The sequence below is a fragment of the Ochlerotatus camptorhynchus genome, unplaced genomic scaffold (assembly GCF_037179485.1).
Source record: "Ochlerotatus camptorhynchus isolate MF236.1 unplaced genomic scaffold, CSIRO-AGI_Acam_v1.1 ptg000105l, whole genome shotgun sequence".
Lineage (NCBI taxonomy): Eukaryota > Metazoa > Arthropoda > Insecta > Diptera > Culicidae > Ochlerotatus > Ochlerotatus camptorhynchus.
The window spans coordinates 5,414,282-5,433,936 of record NW_027040595.1 but is presented as its reverse complement, the minus strand read 5'-3'; the positions used below and the strand labels follow the sequence as shown (position 1 = coordinate 5,433,936).

General features: G+C 40.0%; 1 protein-coding gene across 1 annotated transcript; it reads right to left on the bottom strand.

The window, feature by feature from the left end:
- Positions 1-12,680: 12,680 nt before the first annotated feature.
- LOC135699274 (antigen 5 like allergen Cul n 1-like) lies at positions 12,681-13,418 on the bottom strand. Its single transcript, XM_065219474.1, has 2 exons — positions 12,993-13,418; positions 12,681-12,931 (listed from the first exon to the last, which is right to left on the bottom strand). Exons 1-2 carry the CDS (start codon positions 13,349-13,351, stop codon positions 12,688-12,690), a joined length of 603 nt encoding a protein of 200 aa, XP_065075546.1. The 5' UTR covers positions 13,352-13,418; the 3' UTR covers positions 12,681-12,687.
- Between the last annotated feature and the right edge of the window lie 6,237 nt (positions 13,419-19,655).

Sequence of the window (19,655 nt, the reverse complement as noted above, 5' to 3'; positions counted from 1 at the left end):
AGCTTTTTACGTTAGAGTACCGCGTTTACATTCCCAGTCGTGACGTGGAAATCGAAGGAGTGGTCACCGAAGCGAGTTTGACCTGCGATGACTTCTTGAAGAGGGGGGTTGGTGTCTTCAAGAACCCCGTTTAAGAGATGAACTAGCCTATGGCTAAAAATCTCTCAAATAAAGGAAAAAAAAAGAACCCCGTTCTTCCAGAAGTCAAGATTCTTGACTGCACCCAAATGCAGTCAGCATCCCTCGACGGGACAAAAAAAAATCTACTCGCTGACTGACTCGTTTCGAGTGACTTTCTCCGGATCGACTCTGCCGGATTATGTCCGAATTGGGAGGATTAGACCTCCTGTGCGGTTGTTTATACCAAGGAAGATGAACTGCACCAAGTGCAAACAATTAGACCACACCGCCGCCTTCTGCGGCAACAAGCCACGATGCGATCAGTGCGGCGAGAAGCATGCGGAGGGTGCTTGTGGTGCTCCTCCTAAATGTGTTTATTGTTTGGCAAATCCGCATCCTCTCGCAGATTGCCCGAAGTATAAACAGCAAGGAAAAAAACTTGAACGGTCTCTGAAGGCTCGCTCTCAGCGTTCCTTTGCGGAGATCTTGAAGACTTTCAATCCTCCTCCCAAAATCACTCCGGAAAAAGAAAACAATAATCCGTTCCATCTACTCCCAGTTGACGAGGACGACACTGACTCAAAGGGTAATGACGGAAGTCCTTTTGTTTTCAAAGGTCCTTCAAGGAAGCGATCCAAGAATGACTCGCAGAAAACTAAAAAAAACTGACTCCCAAGCCCCCTTGGATAAATCAAGAGGTCACGGAAATAATCCGAAACCCAATCCACCGGGTTTCAAGCCTGTCGATTATGACAAAGAATTTCCGGGGCTTCCGGGAACATCTAAAACCCCAGATATCCCAGTTTCGCAACCAGAACAGCAGAACGTCATGTTCACGCTTTCTGGAATTGTGGACAGCATTCTCGATCTGTTCAACATCACTGACCCTCTACGGAGCAGCATTAACATGATGCTTCCAATCGTGAAACCTTTTCTGAAGCTTCCAAGTGGCCCCTCCTTGCTTCATTCGTATCCTTCGATGGATAATTTTCCAAAAAATGATACGGTATCTCTCCTTCAATGGAATTGTAGAAGCATTTTACCAAAACTAGACATATTCAAATTTTTACTGCATAACATACACTGTGATGCGTTTGCTCTCTGCGAAACATGGCTCTCTCTAGATGTTAACCTTTCTCTTCACGACTACAACATTATCCGTCTCGATCGTGCAGATTCGTACGGTGGGGTGCTCCTAGGGGTCAACAAACAACACTCATTCTACAGAATCGACCTTCCTCCAGTGTCAGGTATTGAAATTGTCGCATGTCAGGTGAATATTAGAGGTAAAACCTTCAGTATTGCCTCGTTATACATCCCTCCGAGAACGGCTGTTTCTCGGCGAGCGCTATCTGACATCTGCTCAGTGCTACCTGTGCCGCGGTTGATCTTAGGGGATTTTAATTCCCACGGTACAGGCTGGGGAGAGCTGTACGATGACAACCGCTCAACCATCATCTATGACCTATGCGACGATTTCAATATAACCATTCTAAACACCGGTGAAGTAACTCGAATAGCCAACCCTCCAGCAAGAGAGAGCAGAATAGACTTGTCACTCTGTTCGAACTCACTATCATTGGATTGCATGTGGAAGGTAATCCAAGACCCCTATGGTAGTGATCATTTGCCCATCAAAATTTCGATTTCCAACGGTTCATCTTCACAGTGTCCAATCAACATCGCGTACGATCTCACGAGAAACATCAATTGGGAAGAATACGCGAACGCGGTTCAGAATCGGTCGACGTTCTCTCTCCGTTGGATGAGTACTCCTTCCTATAGCGGCTCATAGTGGATTGCGCGCTTCAAGCACAAACGAAGCCTGTTCCTGGCACTACCATTCGCAAACGTCCTCCCACTGTGTGGTGGGACCAGGAATGCACCGACGTGAATAACGAGAAGTCTACCGCGTTTAAACAGTTTCGTAAATACAGTACCCGCGAATACTTCGAGCGGTATACGGAGCTAGGGAAAAGTTTAAGAGCTTGGTCAGGGCCAAAAAACGCGGTTACTGGCGTCGGTTTGTCGAAGGGCTATCGCGAGAGACTTCCATGCAAACGCTCTGGAATGTCGGCAGGAGAATGCGTAACGCGGCATCGTAGGTCAACGAGGACAAGGAGTACTCTAACAAGTGGATTTTCGACTTCGCGCGTAAGGTTTGTCCCGATTCGGTTCCGGTTCGATGCAACACTCGCAATCCGCCGCTGGAAAACGATGACATGGACTCCCCGTTTTCGATGGTAGAATTCTCAATTGCTCTTCTTTCATGCAATAACTCGGCTCCGGGAATTGATCGAATCAAGTTCAACCTGCTCAAGAACCTCCCAGAAGTCACAAAGAGGCGATTGTTGAACTTGTTCAATCGATTCCTTGAACTCAACGTTGTTCCGGATGATTGGAGACAAGTGAGAGTTATCGCCATCCAGAAGCCCGGTAAACCCGCGTCGGATCATAATTCGTACCGTCCCACCGCGATGCTGTCGTGTATTCGGAAGCTGTTAGACAAAAATGATTCTTCTTCGTCTGGACAAGTGGACCGAGGCGAATGGCTTACTCTCAGATACGCAATTTGGATTCCGTAGGGGTAAAGGAACGAACGACTGCCTTGCGTTGCTTTCAACTGAAATCCAATTAGCCTATGCTGAAAAACAGCAGATGGGTTCAGTTTTCTTGGACATTAAAGGGGCGTTTGATTCTGTTTGCATCGACATCCTTTCGGACAAACTCCATGCGAGTGGGCTTTCTCAGATTATCAACAATTTCCTGTTTAATTTGTTGTCCGAGAAACGAATGAGCTTCTCTCATGGCAACTTGGAAATTGCACGAATCAGCTACATGGGTCTTCCACAAGGCTCATGTTTAAGTCCCCTCCTATACAATTTCTATGTCAAAGACATTGATGAATGTCTGGCCGAAAATTGCACGCTAAGGCAGCTTGCAGATGACGGCGTGGTTTCCGTGGTTGGACCAACAGCATCGGACCTGCAAGGACCATTGCAAGATACCTTGGATAATTTGTCTACTTGGGCAATGAATCTGGGTATCGAATTCTCTCCGGAGAAAACAGAGATGGTTGTTTTTTCTAGGAAGCTTTATCCAGCACAGTTTCAGCTTCAACTTATGGGTAGATCAATCACTGACAGCATGTCGTTTAAGTATTTAGGTGTCTGGTTCGATTCCAGTGCACTTGGGGAAAACACATAGCGTATCTGAGGCAGAGATGCCAACAGCGAATCAATTTCCTTCGTTCCATTGCCGGCACTTCATGGGGAGCCCATCCGGAAGATCTGATAAGACTCTACAAGACCACCATTCTCTCGATTTTGGAGTACGGTAGCTTTTGCTTTCAATCGGCGGCGGGGACACACATATTGAAGCTCCATAGGATTCAATATCGTTGCATTTGAATCGCGCTAGGTTGTATGCAATCGACGCATACCATGAGTCTTGAAGTTCTTGCGGGCGTCCTCCCCTTAACAAATCGTTTTGCGGATTTATCGTTCCGGTTCCTCATCCGCTGTGAAGTCATGAACCCGCTGGTGATCGAAAACTTTGAGAAGCTGCTAGATCGGAATCCTCAAACACGATTCATGAGCTTGTACTACGAGTACATGACTCTGGAATTGGCTCCTCCTCGTTAAACCTCAATCGAGCTGTCTCCCATCATTTCAGCTATTCTTTCGTGGGATTCGATCTCACAATGAAGCAGGAGATTCAAGGAATTTCAGAGCCTCACCGTTCCCTGATTGTCCCAACTATTTCTGCGAACAAATACCGCCACGTCCCCACCGAGAAGAGATTTTTCACAGATGGGTCGGTGATAAATGCGTCCACTGGTTTTGGAGTATTCCACGATCTTCATAGCGCCTCATACAAGCTTCAAAAGCCGTGTTCGGTATACGTTGCTGAACTAGCAGCTATATCGTACACGTTAGAGCGTATTGCCTCACTTCCACCTGACCATTATTTCATTTTTACGGATAGCCTAAGCTCCCTGGAGGCTATGCGTTCAATGAGGCCGATGAAGCACTCGGCGTATTTCCTCCAGGAAATACGATCGTCATTGAGTGCTTTATCAAACAGCTCGCATATCATCACCTTGGTATGGGTCCCTTCTCATTGCTCTATCCCGGGCAATGAGAAAGCGGACTCGCTGGCCAAGGTAGGCGCTATGGAAGGCGATATTTACGAGCGACAAATCGCCTACCACGATTTTTTCACAATTTCTTGTCAGCAAGTCCTCGCCAACTGGCAACAAAAGTGGAATGATGGTGATCTGGGAAGATGGCTACATTCTATTCTCCCACAGGTGTCGATCAAACCCTGGTTCAAAGGGTTGGATATGAGTCGTGATTTTATTCGTGTAATGTCCAGGCTAATGTCCAATCACTGTTCGTTAAACGCCCACCTTTTTCGTATTACGCTCGCCGACAGCAACTTATGTACCTGTGGAAACGGTTATCACGACATCGAGCATGTTGTTTGGTCCTGCTCCTTGCATCATGAGGCGAGATCCGTTCTGTGTGATTCCCTTAGGGTCCGAGGAAAACAACCCTTTAGGCCAATTAGAGACGTCTTGGCTTGCCGTGATATCGTCTTTATGAAGCTTATTTACGACTTTCTTAAAGCTATTGATGCATGTGTTTAATGTTTTGTGTTTTAGTCATCCTTTACGTTTAAGTTTTAAATTAGTTCAAAATGCTTTCCCTTGTCCTCCCTCCAAATGATCAATAAATGTAATCCCTAACAGGCATGGAAAATTATTTGCATTCATTTCTTGCATTCATTTACATTCATTTGCCCCTAACTTTTTCCATCAACAGAATTCCGTAAATTGGTGTATGGAGCTTTTGTAGGTTTTGTTATTAGCTACAACTTTTGCTAAAAATTCAAATCCGTATCTCTTATGCATGATGAACCAGAGAAAACAGAATCCACTACTGTTTTTCAGTGCATGTATTTTACATTCACTGAAAAACAGTAACGAGTTCTGCCTGCTCTAATTCGTGATGCATAAGAGATACAGATTTGAGTTATTAACAAAAGTTTTAGTTAAAAACAAAACCTACAAAAACTTTATACATTTTTTTGCGAAATGCTATTGATGAAAAAAGTTAGAGGCAAATGAATGTAAATGAATGCATGAAATGAATGTAAATGATTTTCCATGCCTGACCCCTAATCTCGAGTAAGCCGCGAGTAATCGGCCCCCGTTCTACTAACATTAGTTGTAAGAAATGATATTAATGTAAAAATATTCGGCTCCGCAAAGCTAACGCATTTGAGCCTTGATAAATAAATGGATTATTTAAAAAAAAGCCCTGTGTTGGTAGAGGGAAAAATGTAAACTTTGCGGGAGACTATGTCTTAACACTCGAAAGTAATTTTGTGACATATGAAGTAAAACAAATCCTAGCTAGTTCTGCGTGATGATTTTGTTTGATTTTATTTATTTGAAAAGTCGCCGGGACATAACAGCTGGCGATTTGTTTTTTAATGATAACTCCTTACTTGAAAACAAGCAAAAACTCACAAACAGGCTGCTTTTTCATGGTATACAATGGGGTAATTCAATAATCAATAAATTATCTCAACATTTAATGGCAAACCATTCATAAATTTTGGTAACATACAAAAAATTCTATAATCCACATTAAATTTCATATGTAAGCGCCGATTGAAACAATCTTTTCGACGTCACAACAAGGGTGATTGATTAAACGAAAGAAACGAATCGTGCGGAATGAAGGCCGAGGAAAAACTAATTGACCACTTTGTCAAGCAGTTTTGGCATGAATTTCTACCAGCGATTTCCCAAAGCTGGACAAACTAATTTCTATTTTTTTTTATGAAACGCACAAATTTTGGCTACTTTTCTCGAGGTTCTAGAAGAAAAAATCTCAAAATAAAGTTTTATTTCAAAGTTTGAGTGGTAGTAAACGTCATTTTAAGTGCTCGAATGAAGTGGTTAATTGCACCAATTTATTCAGGCCTACAATTCCACACCTTCTGTAGACAGATTGCGCCTTGATAGCTAGCTGCTTGCGGGAACTGATGACCTTGACCAATGTCCAAATAATACTCTTAACAAATTTTTGGTGGCCCTGAAAAGGACCGTTTTGTAGTGATGGTTGAGTAATTCTGAGCTGAGTGTTCAACACGGATGAGGCTATCGAGCTGTATGTCGTTTGGAGCGAGGGTGACACGCATGGCATAGATGACCGACCCGCAACGACTCACGAAGAGCTACTGATTCCGATCCATAGCATAGCGGTGCAGCTTCTTCCTCCTTTCGTGGTTGCTTATGTGGGCTCTGCAGTTCACTGCTTGCAGGCAGCCTTTCGTTGTTACTGGAGAACAATTTTCAACGCCACACGCCGAAAGCACTGCTACTGCTGCTACTAATTTCGACGACCGAACACCACCACACAGTGATGTGGTCGTTGGGAGCGTGTGGTTCGGAGTATGGCGATGAGTGTGCAAAATATTACGCAATTCCATCCTCCCTATTCGCACGCGCACGAGGATCGGAGGCGAATGCCTCTTCGACTTGTTTCGTCTACTTACTATTCTCTGACGACGTGCTGGGGAAGCAGCATATGCACTAGAGTGATGCAAAATTTGAAATTTTCGCTCCACAATACTTAAACGATTCCAAATCGGATCCTGACTAACCTCTCAAAATTTGAACCCATTTGGTGAGAAACTGAGATGGCACAAACCATTTGAAGTTTGTATGGTTTGTATGTAAGTTCGAAGAAAGAAAGTTATCAATGGTTCAATGCGCTGATGTCTTATGATCATGCCCAATCAACTGCTCAGCAGGCAACATTGGTGTTTCTGGGGCGTTGAATAGGACACAAAAATCATGGCTACTATGTCACACTGCAAAATACAGTGTTGCCTACAGAGCAGTTGCTTGATCATGTCATAAGTTTACCAATCTCTTAAATAATTAATAACTTTTTCCTGTCTCGTTTTACATAGAAACGACCTTCGGTAAAGTTGTAGCTGAGAAAATATTCTATAAGAATGGCTATCGAACTGTTTCGCAGCTCAATATGGAAAAACACTAGAAGGCAATGAACAAAAAGTTGAAGTAAAGCCGTTGGTCCCCGGTCCATAAGTTGATGGGTCGATAGGTAGGGTCCAGATGTGGGAGCTGCCTCCCTGACGTCTGTAGCATTGGAACTGAGCACGGGAAACAAGATCGACGGAAAACAAATCAAAGAAAAAAAAAACATTTTTACTAAACGAGCGTGAGACAACTTACGAAAATATGATAAAATGTCGTCCTAAGTGACCCTAATTTTAAGTATTTAGGGGAAGTGGTTCTAATGTTGGCCTATCGATCTAAATTTGCTGTTTATCAATTCTTATCTAGATGCACGCGTCTTTGGGACGGTACTAATGAATATTTTTGGTCACTATTGAAAATTTAGTCGATTGTTGAATTTATGTATGGGCCCAAATTAGGGGCATTTAGGCCGACATACATTTCCCCTACTTAAATTTCGAAGGAAAGCATTTTTTGACAATTTTTCACCAGCAACCAAAAATATGTATTTGTGTTGCCCAAATGACGTATTGTTCTTTGAAAAAAGAAGTACAGGAGATTGTCACCGATGGGCCCAATCTGTAGATCCATAAGCCAACATTATAGCGATTTTCTCTATGTTTTCGAATTTTGGAGTCATTATACCAAAGAAGAATACTAAGATGAAACAGTCGGAAGAAAAATTTTCTATTTTAGTGTCCTCTTTCACGGTCCCTTTCATCCAATGAATACCCACCGTATTCAAGGTAATTTTGTGGTTTTGCTGCCCCCTCGGTAGAGATTAAATTTTGCGCTCTTTTATATCAAAACAATCACACCAAAATCAGAGATGTCCCATGTTTTTTTTTTAAATTATTCGATTAACATCTAATAGACTATGTTTTGTTCGCTCTGCTGTCATTTTTCCACCAATGAGAGTGCGGCATATGCTTGAAACGATGGGTGATGATCCTCTGGAGAAGTTAATCCCATTTGGCATCCACTCTGATTTATGATGGTTTTATAACGGCAAACCATTTAGTATAAATACAGTATTTCAAAGTGTAAAACATTCCTACTTAGTAATTCAGCTTTTTGCTGTTTAAAAAACCTTTTATAGTCTGGCAAGAAAGTCAAAAACTGTTTTAAAAATAAATTTAAAACAGTTCTCAATCCATCCTCAAAACTGTTCTGTAATTCAAGCATTAATGTCATGAGCAATTGTTAATTAATGTCTTGATAAAATACTTTATACACGTGTTCTCTCATTATAAAAGCAACGATAAAACCATTAGGTTTTGCATTAGAGTTTAAAGCATTTCTTGTTGCTTTTTGCAATCTACGAAAAATCTTTTTTCATCTCTTGCATCCCATCTACTTGCATCACTCTCCACCTTTTTGCAGGAAATCTGCAAAATCATAATCAATCGTGTTTCTATCTATTAAGCGCGAGTGCATCTCACAACAGCAAAGCAAAACATTTCCTGCATCTTAGATAGAGTCGCCCCTTCGCTTTTTAGGCTTTTTAAAGTGCATCATAAACTCCCCAATTACTCTGTTTACAAATTGAGATTAAAAGATGGTTCCTCATATTTAATAAAAGCCAAATTTATGACAAGGAAATATCGAAGGATAGACGATGTAGGATGAAATATTCAAGTCGATTTCAGCAAAAATTACTTCTTTAGAAGAACCAGCACATCATCAACGGCTGACCATCTGGTGGAAAAGAGCAAAGTGAGAGGGCCCTCGAATTCATAAATCATTGTCCAAAGTTGAAAAACATACCTCCCTTCTTCAGATCTTGCGAATAGATGACAATCGAAATAACACCCAACAGCAAACCACAAACCACTTGCCTCCATAAATGCTGCCATAAATCTGAACGGGTAAGGATCAAGTAAAATGGCTGTAGATAAATACAATTCAGGCAGCAAGATTTCTTCATAAAAGCCATTTAAAACCTTATGAATTTGTTAAGGGGTTACACCTACCTGCAAACTTTCAAAAAATCGATTTTTTTTATTGTCCTAATCGAAAGTATAGAAAGTCAAGAATATTTCCTCAAAAGATCAAATTGTGAAAGTTATGCGACGTACAAAAATATTCACTTATAGTGGACTAAACCCAACTTGAAACTTTAAACGCGATTATCTCGGAATCATATTTTCAAAACCGGTGCCAAAAGTTTCTCGAAATGTATACATTCGATTCGTCCGATTCGTTTTGATTTCTGTTCAGTACTATTTTGTGCAGTCCACGATCGTTCGGATTTCGTCTATCATTCAATTTCGATTTTTTACAGCCGATCAAAGACAAATTAGGATCAAAAATCGGCACTTCAACTTTGCAATGCCGCCATTTTGTCAAAAAAAATAAAAAAAAACAAACGATCAAGGACTAGTTTAACACATGCTTAACGATTTGACATGGTTTTTTTTTTTTATTTCAGATGATAACATCACAAACCGCAGTTGGCACCGCAAAAAGCGTTTTTTAGAACATCTTCCACGGGGAGCAGCCGTGCGGGGTACCAGGACCTCGTTTTTACAGCATCGACTGATAAATGTACCATTTAATGTGTGTTCAATAAACGGTAGAAAACCGATTTGCAATATGTTGCGTCGTTTTCGAGAAAAAAATATCCAAACTTTCGCTTTTTTCGGTCTTGCAGGTAGGCGTAACCCCTTAAGGATTTCTTGAAAGCAAAACAACTTTTTCACAAATGACCCATGAAAATCAACTTTTATGCCACCACCATGTTACAGTTAGTTTGCTTGTTTTTTACAATCTTCGATTGTCGATGAACTATATTTTTGGCAAATTTAGCAATGAGCAAACATTTGAATGCGAAAATCATAAAAAAAATCTAGGCCTACCTCGATCGGAAGAATAATTTTTTTTTTAATGTAAAATAATTAGTCAAATCGATGTTTTAAGAGGGCGCACGTATTTTTTTTTCGATGTTTTCACTTACATTTCACATAAAATTTCATTAGGTACTTAAAATTAGGCCACTTAATGAAAACTATTGTAATAAATTTGAATATTAAACAAGATTTTTATACCATCAGTTTCTATTTTAATTATTTTGATAAGATCGGGTTCATAAATCCATTTCTATCTTGATTACCCAACTAAAATTTTAAGCTTTATAAGCCAACTTTTCCAGCGTTGTGCTGTAAACTGGCTGAAAAGAAGCTGCAGATACAGCTACAACCAAAAGCTAGCAAAATAGTTTTGAGGAGCGTTTACTCAACTTTTTCACAACCATTATTCAATTTGTCAGTCGCACTGAATAACAACAGCCAAAAAACGCTAATGTCTCTTTTATACACAAACTAATCAACTTTCAACTTGCTACTGCAAAACAAAGCTAATAAAGTGAATATATTACTCATTTGATGTCTTCTACATAACCAACCACTCTTGCTGAATAATATAAACATCAAAAGTGCTTTTTCAACAACTAAACATCTTGTACTCAGCTAATTAATTGTGTTAGAGCAACTTCGGAAGCATTTTCACAGTCAACTACACAGAAAAAAATTCTGAATTTTAACTATCGCGTAAAATCTCCCTTCGTTTAATTTTGAGCTATACTTGATGCAAACAGCGAAATCGTTTACAAGCTTGCATACAATATTGCTAATTTATGTGATATAGCGCTTAAATTTACATGAAATATCGTGTAAATTTATGCCAAATCTAGCGTTAATTTTACGGGCACTATATCTCGCAGAAATTTATATGAATTGTTCAAACGGTGTAGGTTTATTTTTAGACGTGTGCTGTTTTACATCTTTTACTCTGCTGAAGTAACTAGTCGAGAAAATTGAGTCATGTGCACTATTATAAAGCCTCTACTTAGCGATTTTATTGTAGAAGGGAATGTTGATTTGTTTACATAAGTTCAAAGTGTTGGCGTAGCACAGTTGGTAGTGTCAAGGTTTGCCAATGAGGTCGTCTCGAGTTCGATTCCCAGGTTCCGGTGCAGGGTAAACAATTTGTAACTAATTTCGAATAATTTGATTCATAGCAAAATAAACTCAATAAATTCCTTTATAAAAAAGCGTAAACAGTATTTAACCCTGCTTCAAGAGAAAGCTGTGTAGTGATTATTGGATAACCGGGAAAAGGTTGAATAAGCTCCTTTCAAGTTTGACATGTATAGAAGCGTTAATGGATATGCAATAAGAGCTTGTCCCAACCGTCCCAACAGCCATAAGTAGCTGACTAAGTTCGCCAGATTTGCTTGTATAGAGGTTGAGTAAAGGTTGCCTCATATCATATAACGTTTGAATACAGCTTGAGAATGAAATGAGTAAAGCGTTTACATTGTGAAAATTGTTAGTTGGGTAATGCTTTCCTAGTGGATTTAGCAAGTGGCTAGGGAAAATGGCTTTAAAAGGGTTTTATTGTTGCTAAATAGCTTTTGTTGTAGCTTTCAAATGGTTCTCAATGCGTTGTTCATACAACCTTTTGCAGTAAATCAATCTTGAAGAGCTTAGAGAATACACCCTTCAGAACCTTCTCCAGGGTGGGCCAACTAGACATATTCTAGCCTTAATGAGGTTTTGGTGGATGAATTAATGACAAAATAGCCTTGACCAGAGTTTTATGAATGTTGTTTTATAGTTGCTTTGCAGTATTTCATAAAAATTAAAATTTTACTTGGGATGCTTATTTCAGCATGATATAACCGATTACAAATATTTCACTTTTCGGTTCGTTAATCGATTAATCTATTATTCGAATGAAAATCAGCCATCACTAGATGAATGTGAAACGTCATTTCAAATTTAAGGCCATACATAAATAATGATAACATTTGAAAGGGACCGGGACTAATCACAAATTACGTCCCCATGGTAACTGAAATAAATACGAGTGCGGACCGGTTGGTTATACATTTAGGGTTCTGGATTTTTCTCGATAATGTCCTAAGGCCTACGAAAAAATAAGCACAAGGACATGATTTGAATTATTTAAAAAAAAATTGTAGAGGAATAAGATGTAATGTTGGCCTAAATGCCTCTTATTTGGGTCCATACATAAATTCAGCAATCGACTAGATTTTCAATAGCAACCAAAAATATCCATTAGTACCGTCCCAATGACACGTTCATCTAGATACAATTGACAAATAGCAAATTTTTAGCGATGTGCCCAATCTTAGACCCATAGGCCAACATTAGAGCCATTTCCCCTATACCTGGAATTGAATCAAATCTATATGGCTCTTGATGACTCAAAAACAATGAAATAACCCCAGGTATTATATTAACTATAGAAAGCAAACTTTATTTTTATCTGCAAATCCGTGCAAAATTTATTGTGAAAACATGTTTACAGTCCACCTCGAGAAACGTTATGCATAAACACCTTCATCGGTAACGCTTTCTAGCCTATTGAATTTTGAATAGCTGTTTTATGACCCTCACAATAAGAGCAATAAAAAGCTTTATGCGACTCCGTTGGATAAGTATCGCATCACGGTGCTGAACGATTTCCTTTGCATTCGGCTCTCACGGCGTTGAGCTGATCTTTTCACCATCGCCACATAAGCCCGGATATTTACGGCTACACTTGCGTTGGCAACGAGAGCATGGTTTTCCTTTCACATAAACCGGCTGGTGCACAATGTTGGCGAAGGAATAGTTGCACACCAGGTAGTAATGGGTTGCCTCCCGATCAGTGAACCGAGTCATTCCGCAGCCAACAGCCCACGTTCTATCGCTAACCATTTGCGTAAAATGGCCCACGTCCGGTCTGAAAGCAGATGGCAATGAGTTACTTTCTAGAACACAACTTAAACCAAAAGAAAACCCACCCACTGTGGTCTTCCGGGTATGCATCAATCATCGACTGATTGGCATGCTGGTGCTCATCGAACCAAACTTGAACAAACTCCCGAAGCAGCTTTCGCAGCCTAACGCGAATCCGTCGGCCCTGCAGTGATCTCATCGCCAGATTTTGGCCGGAAAAACGGAAAACCCTTGTATTTCGACACGCATCGTGCTCAAATTGACACCGCCTGGCATTGCTCGTAGCAACGGATTGCAGTTCGTCGTTCCACGCCAGGCTGGACATTCGACTGGCTGAGGAAAACCCATCTAATTTTCCACTGGCAACCGATGAACGGAGAAGATTATGTTCGTTAATGATAGTGCTTTTCATCGAAGGCCTCATCTGGATTAGTTTGGGTCGTTTGCCGGAACATCCCGAACCAAAGAGGGAGGATGATTGGCAGCTTATGTGTTTCACTCCAGGTGGACAGAGATTTTTCATTTGACAGTAGTTCGTGCCGGAAGCGCCATCGCCGGGTTTTACGGCGAGGAAAGTCAAAAGAAATACTGGAAAAGTGATAAGATTATAAGCTTTGAAAATTAAATGGCACGTTTGAAGCTTACGAACATATAACAGTGATGTTAGGAAGGATTGTTTGCGCATATTTATTACAAATTCGGAAATCAATGTGTGGCATGACATTTATGTTCGTTTGATTATTTTCAGTGTCATGGTATGCTATGATAGAAACAAGTTATTCGCCCCTATTCTATATTCCGTTCGAAACAGATTTCCCGCAGAGGAAATGTCGGCTTCGGCAATACCTTAACTTACAATCGTCAGGGGGTAAACAAAGTTCTAGAGCCAGGGCTCTACACTTTCGAAGCTCTAAAATGAACTCTCATACATACGTGTTCGACGCTTCATTTTTATAACGCCTAGCTACACAGAAAAACAAAACTACCCACCGCTTGGGTTTTTTAAACTCAAATTTGAGTTATTTGACCTCTGTCCGTTTCATTTCCTCTCGCTATTGTTGTCAAAAATAGAACGAAAAATTCGACTCAACCGTCTAGTTCCGTACAAGAAGCCAAAATTGAGTAATATGCGATATACCCAAATTTGAGTTAATTGAACTTAATTTTGGGTAGAAAAAATTGAAAATTACTTAGCGATGGGTAATTTTTTTGCCGTGCTTAAATGCAAACTACTTTGAGCCGGTTTACCCAAATTTGGCTTACTGTACGGAACATGGGAGATGAGTGAAAAGAACTTAATTTTGGGTTGTTTTGAATTTCTGTGTAGACTATCAGCAAGAAACGAAAATAAAAAAGCAGAACGCTTAGAAGGAAAGGCTGGCTGTGGAACTTCTCGTCGTTGCTTTGCTCATCGCTTTCAATGTAACTAACGTCGATTTTCTAGTTAAACGAAACCTCATTATTGCTTTCAATCCCCTTTCACGAACACTCTATCACCGCTCTTTCAATTTGTTTAAAATGCGTTATGTCCCGTTTTCGATCATTTTTTTTAGATAAATATATGGATGAAAGATAAATTAAAAATATTACGTGTAATCTTCACGTGTTTTCACGTGAGAAATGCTTTAAATGTGTTATTTCATTTTCCGTCATATTCGTCATGAAACTATCAAAGTCGAGCGCTCTTTCGCTCATCCGTTTCACCGAAGCTTGAAAGGAAGACCAATGGAGCGACGGGAGAAAGAGAGACAAGCGATTGAACATTTGTTTGTACACGACTGAGGTTCTAGAATGCTGCGAAGCTGTTCGACTTTAACAGAAAAAGAAAGCCAGCAGACTCTTCGTCGCATAGATTTGGTCGATTGAAGCTGATATTGTGACGCCCGCCTAGAGCACCCAGATTTGGCCAATAGATGCTCTGAAACACAATGTATCCACATGCCAAAATTGAGCTCTCAAGGATGTTGTTTTCCCCCTGACGATAATAGAATAACGTATTGCCGAAGCCGTCATTTACCCTATATACAATGATTGTTTGAATATACGGGTGATTGTTTGAATTTCGGGAGAAATTTTTTCAAATGCAATGACCGATAAATCAATGTGACGTCCATTATGGCAAATCAAGTTAGACTCTTTTTCAATATTTCCCACGCATTGCTCGTTCGCTGATCTAGATTTAGTGTAGGCACAACATACAGGAACGAGTAAAAACTGGCATCAGCAGGGTTCAATAAAATCAATCGATAGAATACACAACTTGAAAGGACGTATCTGCGGCCAAGTAAAATAGGTGATAATAAATCCCTTTCAATCGATACCCATCAAGAAGCCCACGTTGTGGTCTGCGGTCATTGTTGATGTAGCATTAACTGCTCAAATATTTACCGAACCCATCTCTGCCTTCACGGACAGGGAGAAAATGAAGAACTTATTTTTGCTATGTGTAGGCAGTTCTGTTGTTTAATATTTTTTGTCCGACCTTTCCACCCTCGGCTGGATGAGAACCTCAGTTAGAAAACCAGAAACCAATGAAAAGAACGAGCTGGCGAAAATATGACAACGACCATCGTAGGTCAGATTAAACTTCGGAACGGACCTATCAATCTATTCAGACGACCGACCAACCACCACTTACTGCGTGGGTGGATGTTCCTAGTAGAGCTTGTAATAGTAATCGAAGCTTTCGATCTAATGGTTTGATGGAGCTAGGAGCAGACGAAAAGAGGGTTTCACAATCAACCGATGCGTTGTAATGGCCAGCAACATGGGTTCAAGGATCAATTCCGAGGAAAATGTTATTGCTGCTTTAAAACGTTTCGATTACGATTAACGTTCTCGTATTTTGCTTCAATAATGACTTTATTTGCAGCAAATTTTTCGTAATAGGAGCTCTTGACAGCTCCATGAAAAATCGTTTGTGGGTGACCAATGAATGACCACTAGACTGAGGCAAAATTTGAAATTTTCGTTCCACAGTGCTCAAACAGTTTTGCGGCGCCGCGCCGATGGTGTAGTGGTAAGCGTGATTGCCTCTCTTCTTAAAGGTTTGGTCCCCGGTTCATGAGTTGATGGGTCGATGGATAGATTTCAGGGGTAGGCGCTGCCTTCCTGGCGTCGGTAGCATTGGTAAATAAGTACGGAAAACAAATCAAGGAAAAAGAAAAAAAAGTGCTCAAACAGTTTCAAGACGGGTGCTTATTAGCCTACCAAAAAATGAACTCATTGGGTAAGAAACTGAGTTGGCACAAGTTTATGTGGAAAAACCAAACCTTATGTGCATTTTTTTTTCTAGCTTTATTCCATATTACACTGTAAAACAGTTCTATGCCGTGGATGAGAAAACGGCGCCGGTGGTGTAGTGGTAAAAGTGATTACCTCTCACCCCAGCAGGCCTGGGTTCAATCCCAGTCGGCGCCGCCGGGATGTTCTGAGGCATAACATCTCTGATCACGCCTTCCTTCAGATGGGAAGTAAAGCCGTTGGTCTCCGGTTCATGAGTTGATGGGTCGATAGGTAGGGTCCAGGTGTGGGAGCTGCCTTCCTGGCACATCGGTAGCATTGGTGCTCAGCACGGAAAACAAGATCGACGGAAAAAACAAACCAAAGGATTTTTCCTTTTTTTTGGATTGGAACTGTAAAACAGTTCTATGGGAAAATTTCCGACAACCACTGCTGAGCAATTCCACGCCAAATAACGTATCGGAAAACTCGACCTGTGTGTTTTGGACAATCATTCACGCTTTATCAAAAATTTGGTCTTTCTGGATGTTTTAACTTTTAAAAAAATGGAGTCTTTGAAATATTGTAGCACGAAAACGTTACTTTGAAATAACGTCTGAAACAAAGTTGTAGAGAAAAATAAAGCCTTTAATTCAAAATATAGGGGAAATGGCTCTAATGTTGGCCTATGGATCTAAGATTGGGACCATCGCTAAAAATCTGCTATTTATCAATTATATCTAGATGAACGCATCATTGGGACAGTACTAATGGATATTTTTGGTAGCTATTCAAAATTTAGTCTATTGTAGAATTTATGTATGGGCCCAAATTAGGGTCATTTAGGCCGACGTTACATCCATTTTCCCTACATGGTATTTTTGTATTTTTGTTGGTATTTATGCTGAGTAAAAATAAAAAAAATTAGAGTTGGTTGGAAATACTATCTAACATGAAGCTTTAGCGTGATAATTTATTAGCTGGAGAATGGTCTTAGAAGAGGGTAGCTAGATAGTTCCATTATAGTACGGCGGTATGAACATTGTTGAAGTTGAAAAGGAATGATGGGCCATTAATGCGACAGTGCAAGTCAAACGCACACTCTTTGCCGCGTACGATGTACGCGGAGATTTGAAGTATGTCTTCAAATCAAAAAGCAAAAAGTGTGCGCCTGACTTAGCTCAAATACGCTAAGTCTACGCCCCGTAATGTAGGTAGATCACTTTTTCGTGGTACGTTACGAGATGTAAGATCTACCACCGATTCCTAGTCCTGACTACTTCAAACTAGGGGAACAGGATTTTTCAGTAATCCAAGGAACACATCTTAGTCCTTGTTACTTTTTATGCCTTGTTGATAGTGACAAGACTCGGCTTTGTCTACCGAGTATGATCTTGAAAGAAGGAAAAAAATGAGTTAGTTGTCTTCATCTATGTGATTCCTAATCTTCTATTCGTTGTTCCCTAGTTTGAAGTGATTAAGACTAGGGTTCTGATGCATGGTCATTATCGGTGTCATACCTTAATTTTGTTGCGAAGGAAACCAATTTTCAATGGACAAAGGGGCGCGCCTTTGGAGGGTGTTTCAACACTCCGAAGGGTATAAATAGCGTGACCTTTCAATTAGAGTCGGATCCTTGCGATAAATGCAAGTGTGGCAACTGTAAAAAAATCGAATACTTCATCATTTCTCAATAGTGATGGAGTAATACGACATGCACTAAACTAAGGACACGGGATATACTACAATAGATCAATTTACTGGTCGCAGTAGTGTTAGGTCCCGAGCAGAGGAAAAAAAAAGCTCAAATACTGCCTGCGGCTGTGGAATAGTTCTAGCGACGTTTCATCACTACCTAAAGCCCCACGTTGCCGAAAGCATTTCCAGTTGAAGATGTGTTATAAAAAGTATATAGGGAAACGAATGTGTAATGCCTCTAATTTGGGCCCATACATTAATTCAACAATCGACAAAATTTTCAATAGCTACCAAAAATATCCATTAGTACCGTCCTAATGACGCGTTCATCTAGATATAATTGATAATTAGCAGATTTTTAGCGATGGGCCCAATCTTAGATCCATAGGTCAACATTACAGCCATTTCCCCTACATAAAAGCTCATAAAAATGCAAACTTTTGGAATACTTAAAACTATGGGCATGGATACATTAACAAAAGTAAAATTCAAAAAAAAAAATCAGGGTTGCCTATATTTCCGGATGCAATAGCGGCGCCGGTGGTGTAGTGGTAAGCGTGATTACCTCTCACCCCAGCAGGACTGGGTTTAATCCCAGTCGGCGCCTTTGGGATTTTCTGAGGCATAACATCTCTGATCACGTCTTCCTTCGGAAGGGAAGTAAAGCGGTTGGTCCCCGGTTCATGAGTTGATGGGTCGATAGGTAGGGTCCAGGTGTGAGAGCTGCCTCCCTGGCATCGCACAGTGGTCTAGAACTGTGAAAAGACGGTCAAAAGTCATTATCTCATGAATATTGCATTTTAGACTAGTGGTGTCTTCAGGAAACTTTCTGGGTATAAAAAGGCCCTTCATTTGACATTGACAAATCAATGATTGATCCTCCTAGAAATGAGATTCAAAATTTATTTTTCCAAAAATTCAATATTCCGGTTCGGTGTCTTCGCCAAAGTTTAAAAATATCAGATCAAGAAAGTTTAGTCTTCATCTTATTGGAACTATGGAAATATGGAACGTTTTTGGTGGAAAACCTCCTTATAAAAGTTTCTACTTAATAATTAATTTCTTTAAACTTCTACTGGCTTAAAATGTTCTACAAAATTGTTCAAAACAATAATACACATAAGTTTAATGAATATCATAGCACACTAGATCGCTAAATAAGTGAATTATTATTGGTTTTGCTCCAAAAATATAATTTTTAGCCAAATAATTACGATTTACTACCATTTCCCACCACATCCCACGACAAAACCAATAGGAATAGAAGTATTTAAGTGTGTTTTCTTCAAAACATTCAATATTTATTGCAGAAACATGCAGAAACATGAATTATATGTGAAATACTGCAATGGGATGTTTTTTTTTTTTAATGGAAAACCCCTTTAAAAGTGATTTTTTCCTAAATACAACATTCTTTGAACCTCTACTGCTTCGAAGTAGTGTCCAAAATTGATCAAAGCATCAGTATACATACATTTTCTGAATATACACTGAACTGCACTTTATAGATTTGATAGCAATTTGTATTTGTTTAGTATTTGTAATACTTTATCTTGTGTGCTTTTATAAACGTACAGATTTTTTTTTTTTTTTTTTTATAGTCACTTTAACACTCTTGGGTCATTCGTGACTTGTCCGGGGGTGAGATTTGAACTCGTGACTTTGGCGTGAGAGGTATGGATGTTAACCACTACGCCGGGGTCGCCCCCACGTACAGATTGAGACCGAGATATCAAATACAATAAAAAAAAATGCCTTGTTTAATTTCAAACAGTCTTCTGTATTTTTTTTTTGTTTAATTGCTACAA

Excerpts from the sequence above, each read along its gene's own strand:
- LOC135699274 (XM_065219474.1), bottom strand. The coding sequence starts at position 13,351 with ATGAGGCCTTCGATGAAAAGCACTATCATTAACGAACATAATCTTCTC. Across the intron at positions 12,932-12,992 it reads TACCCGGAAGACCACAGTGG|ACCGGACGTGGGCCATTTTA; the intron begins GTGGGTTTTCTT and ends ATCTGCTTTCAG.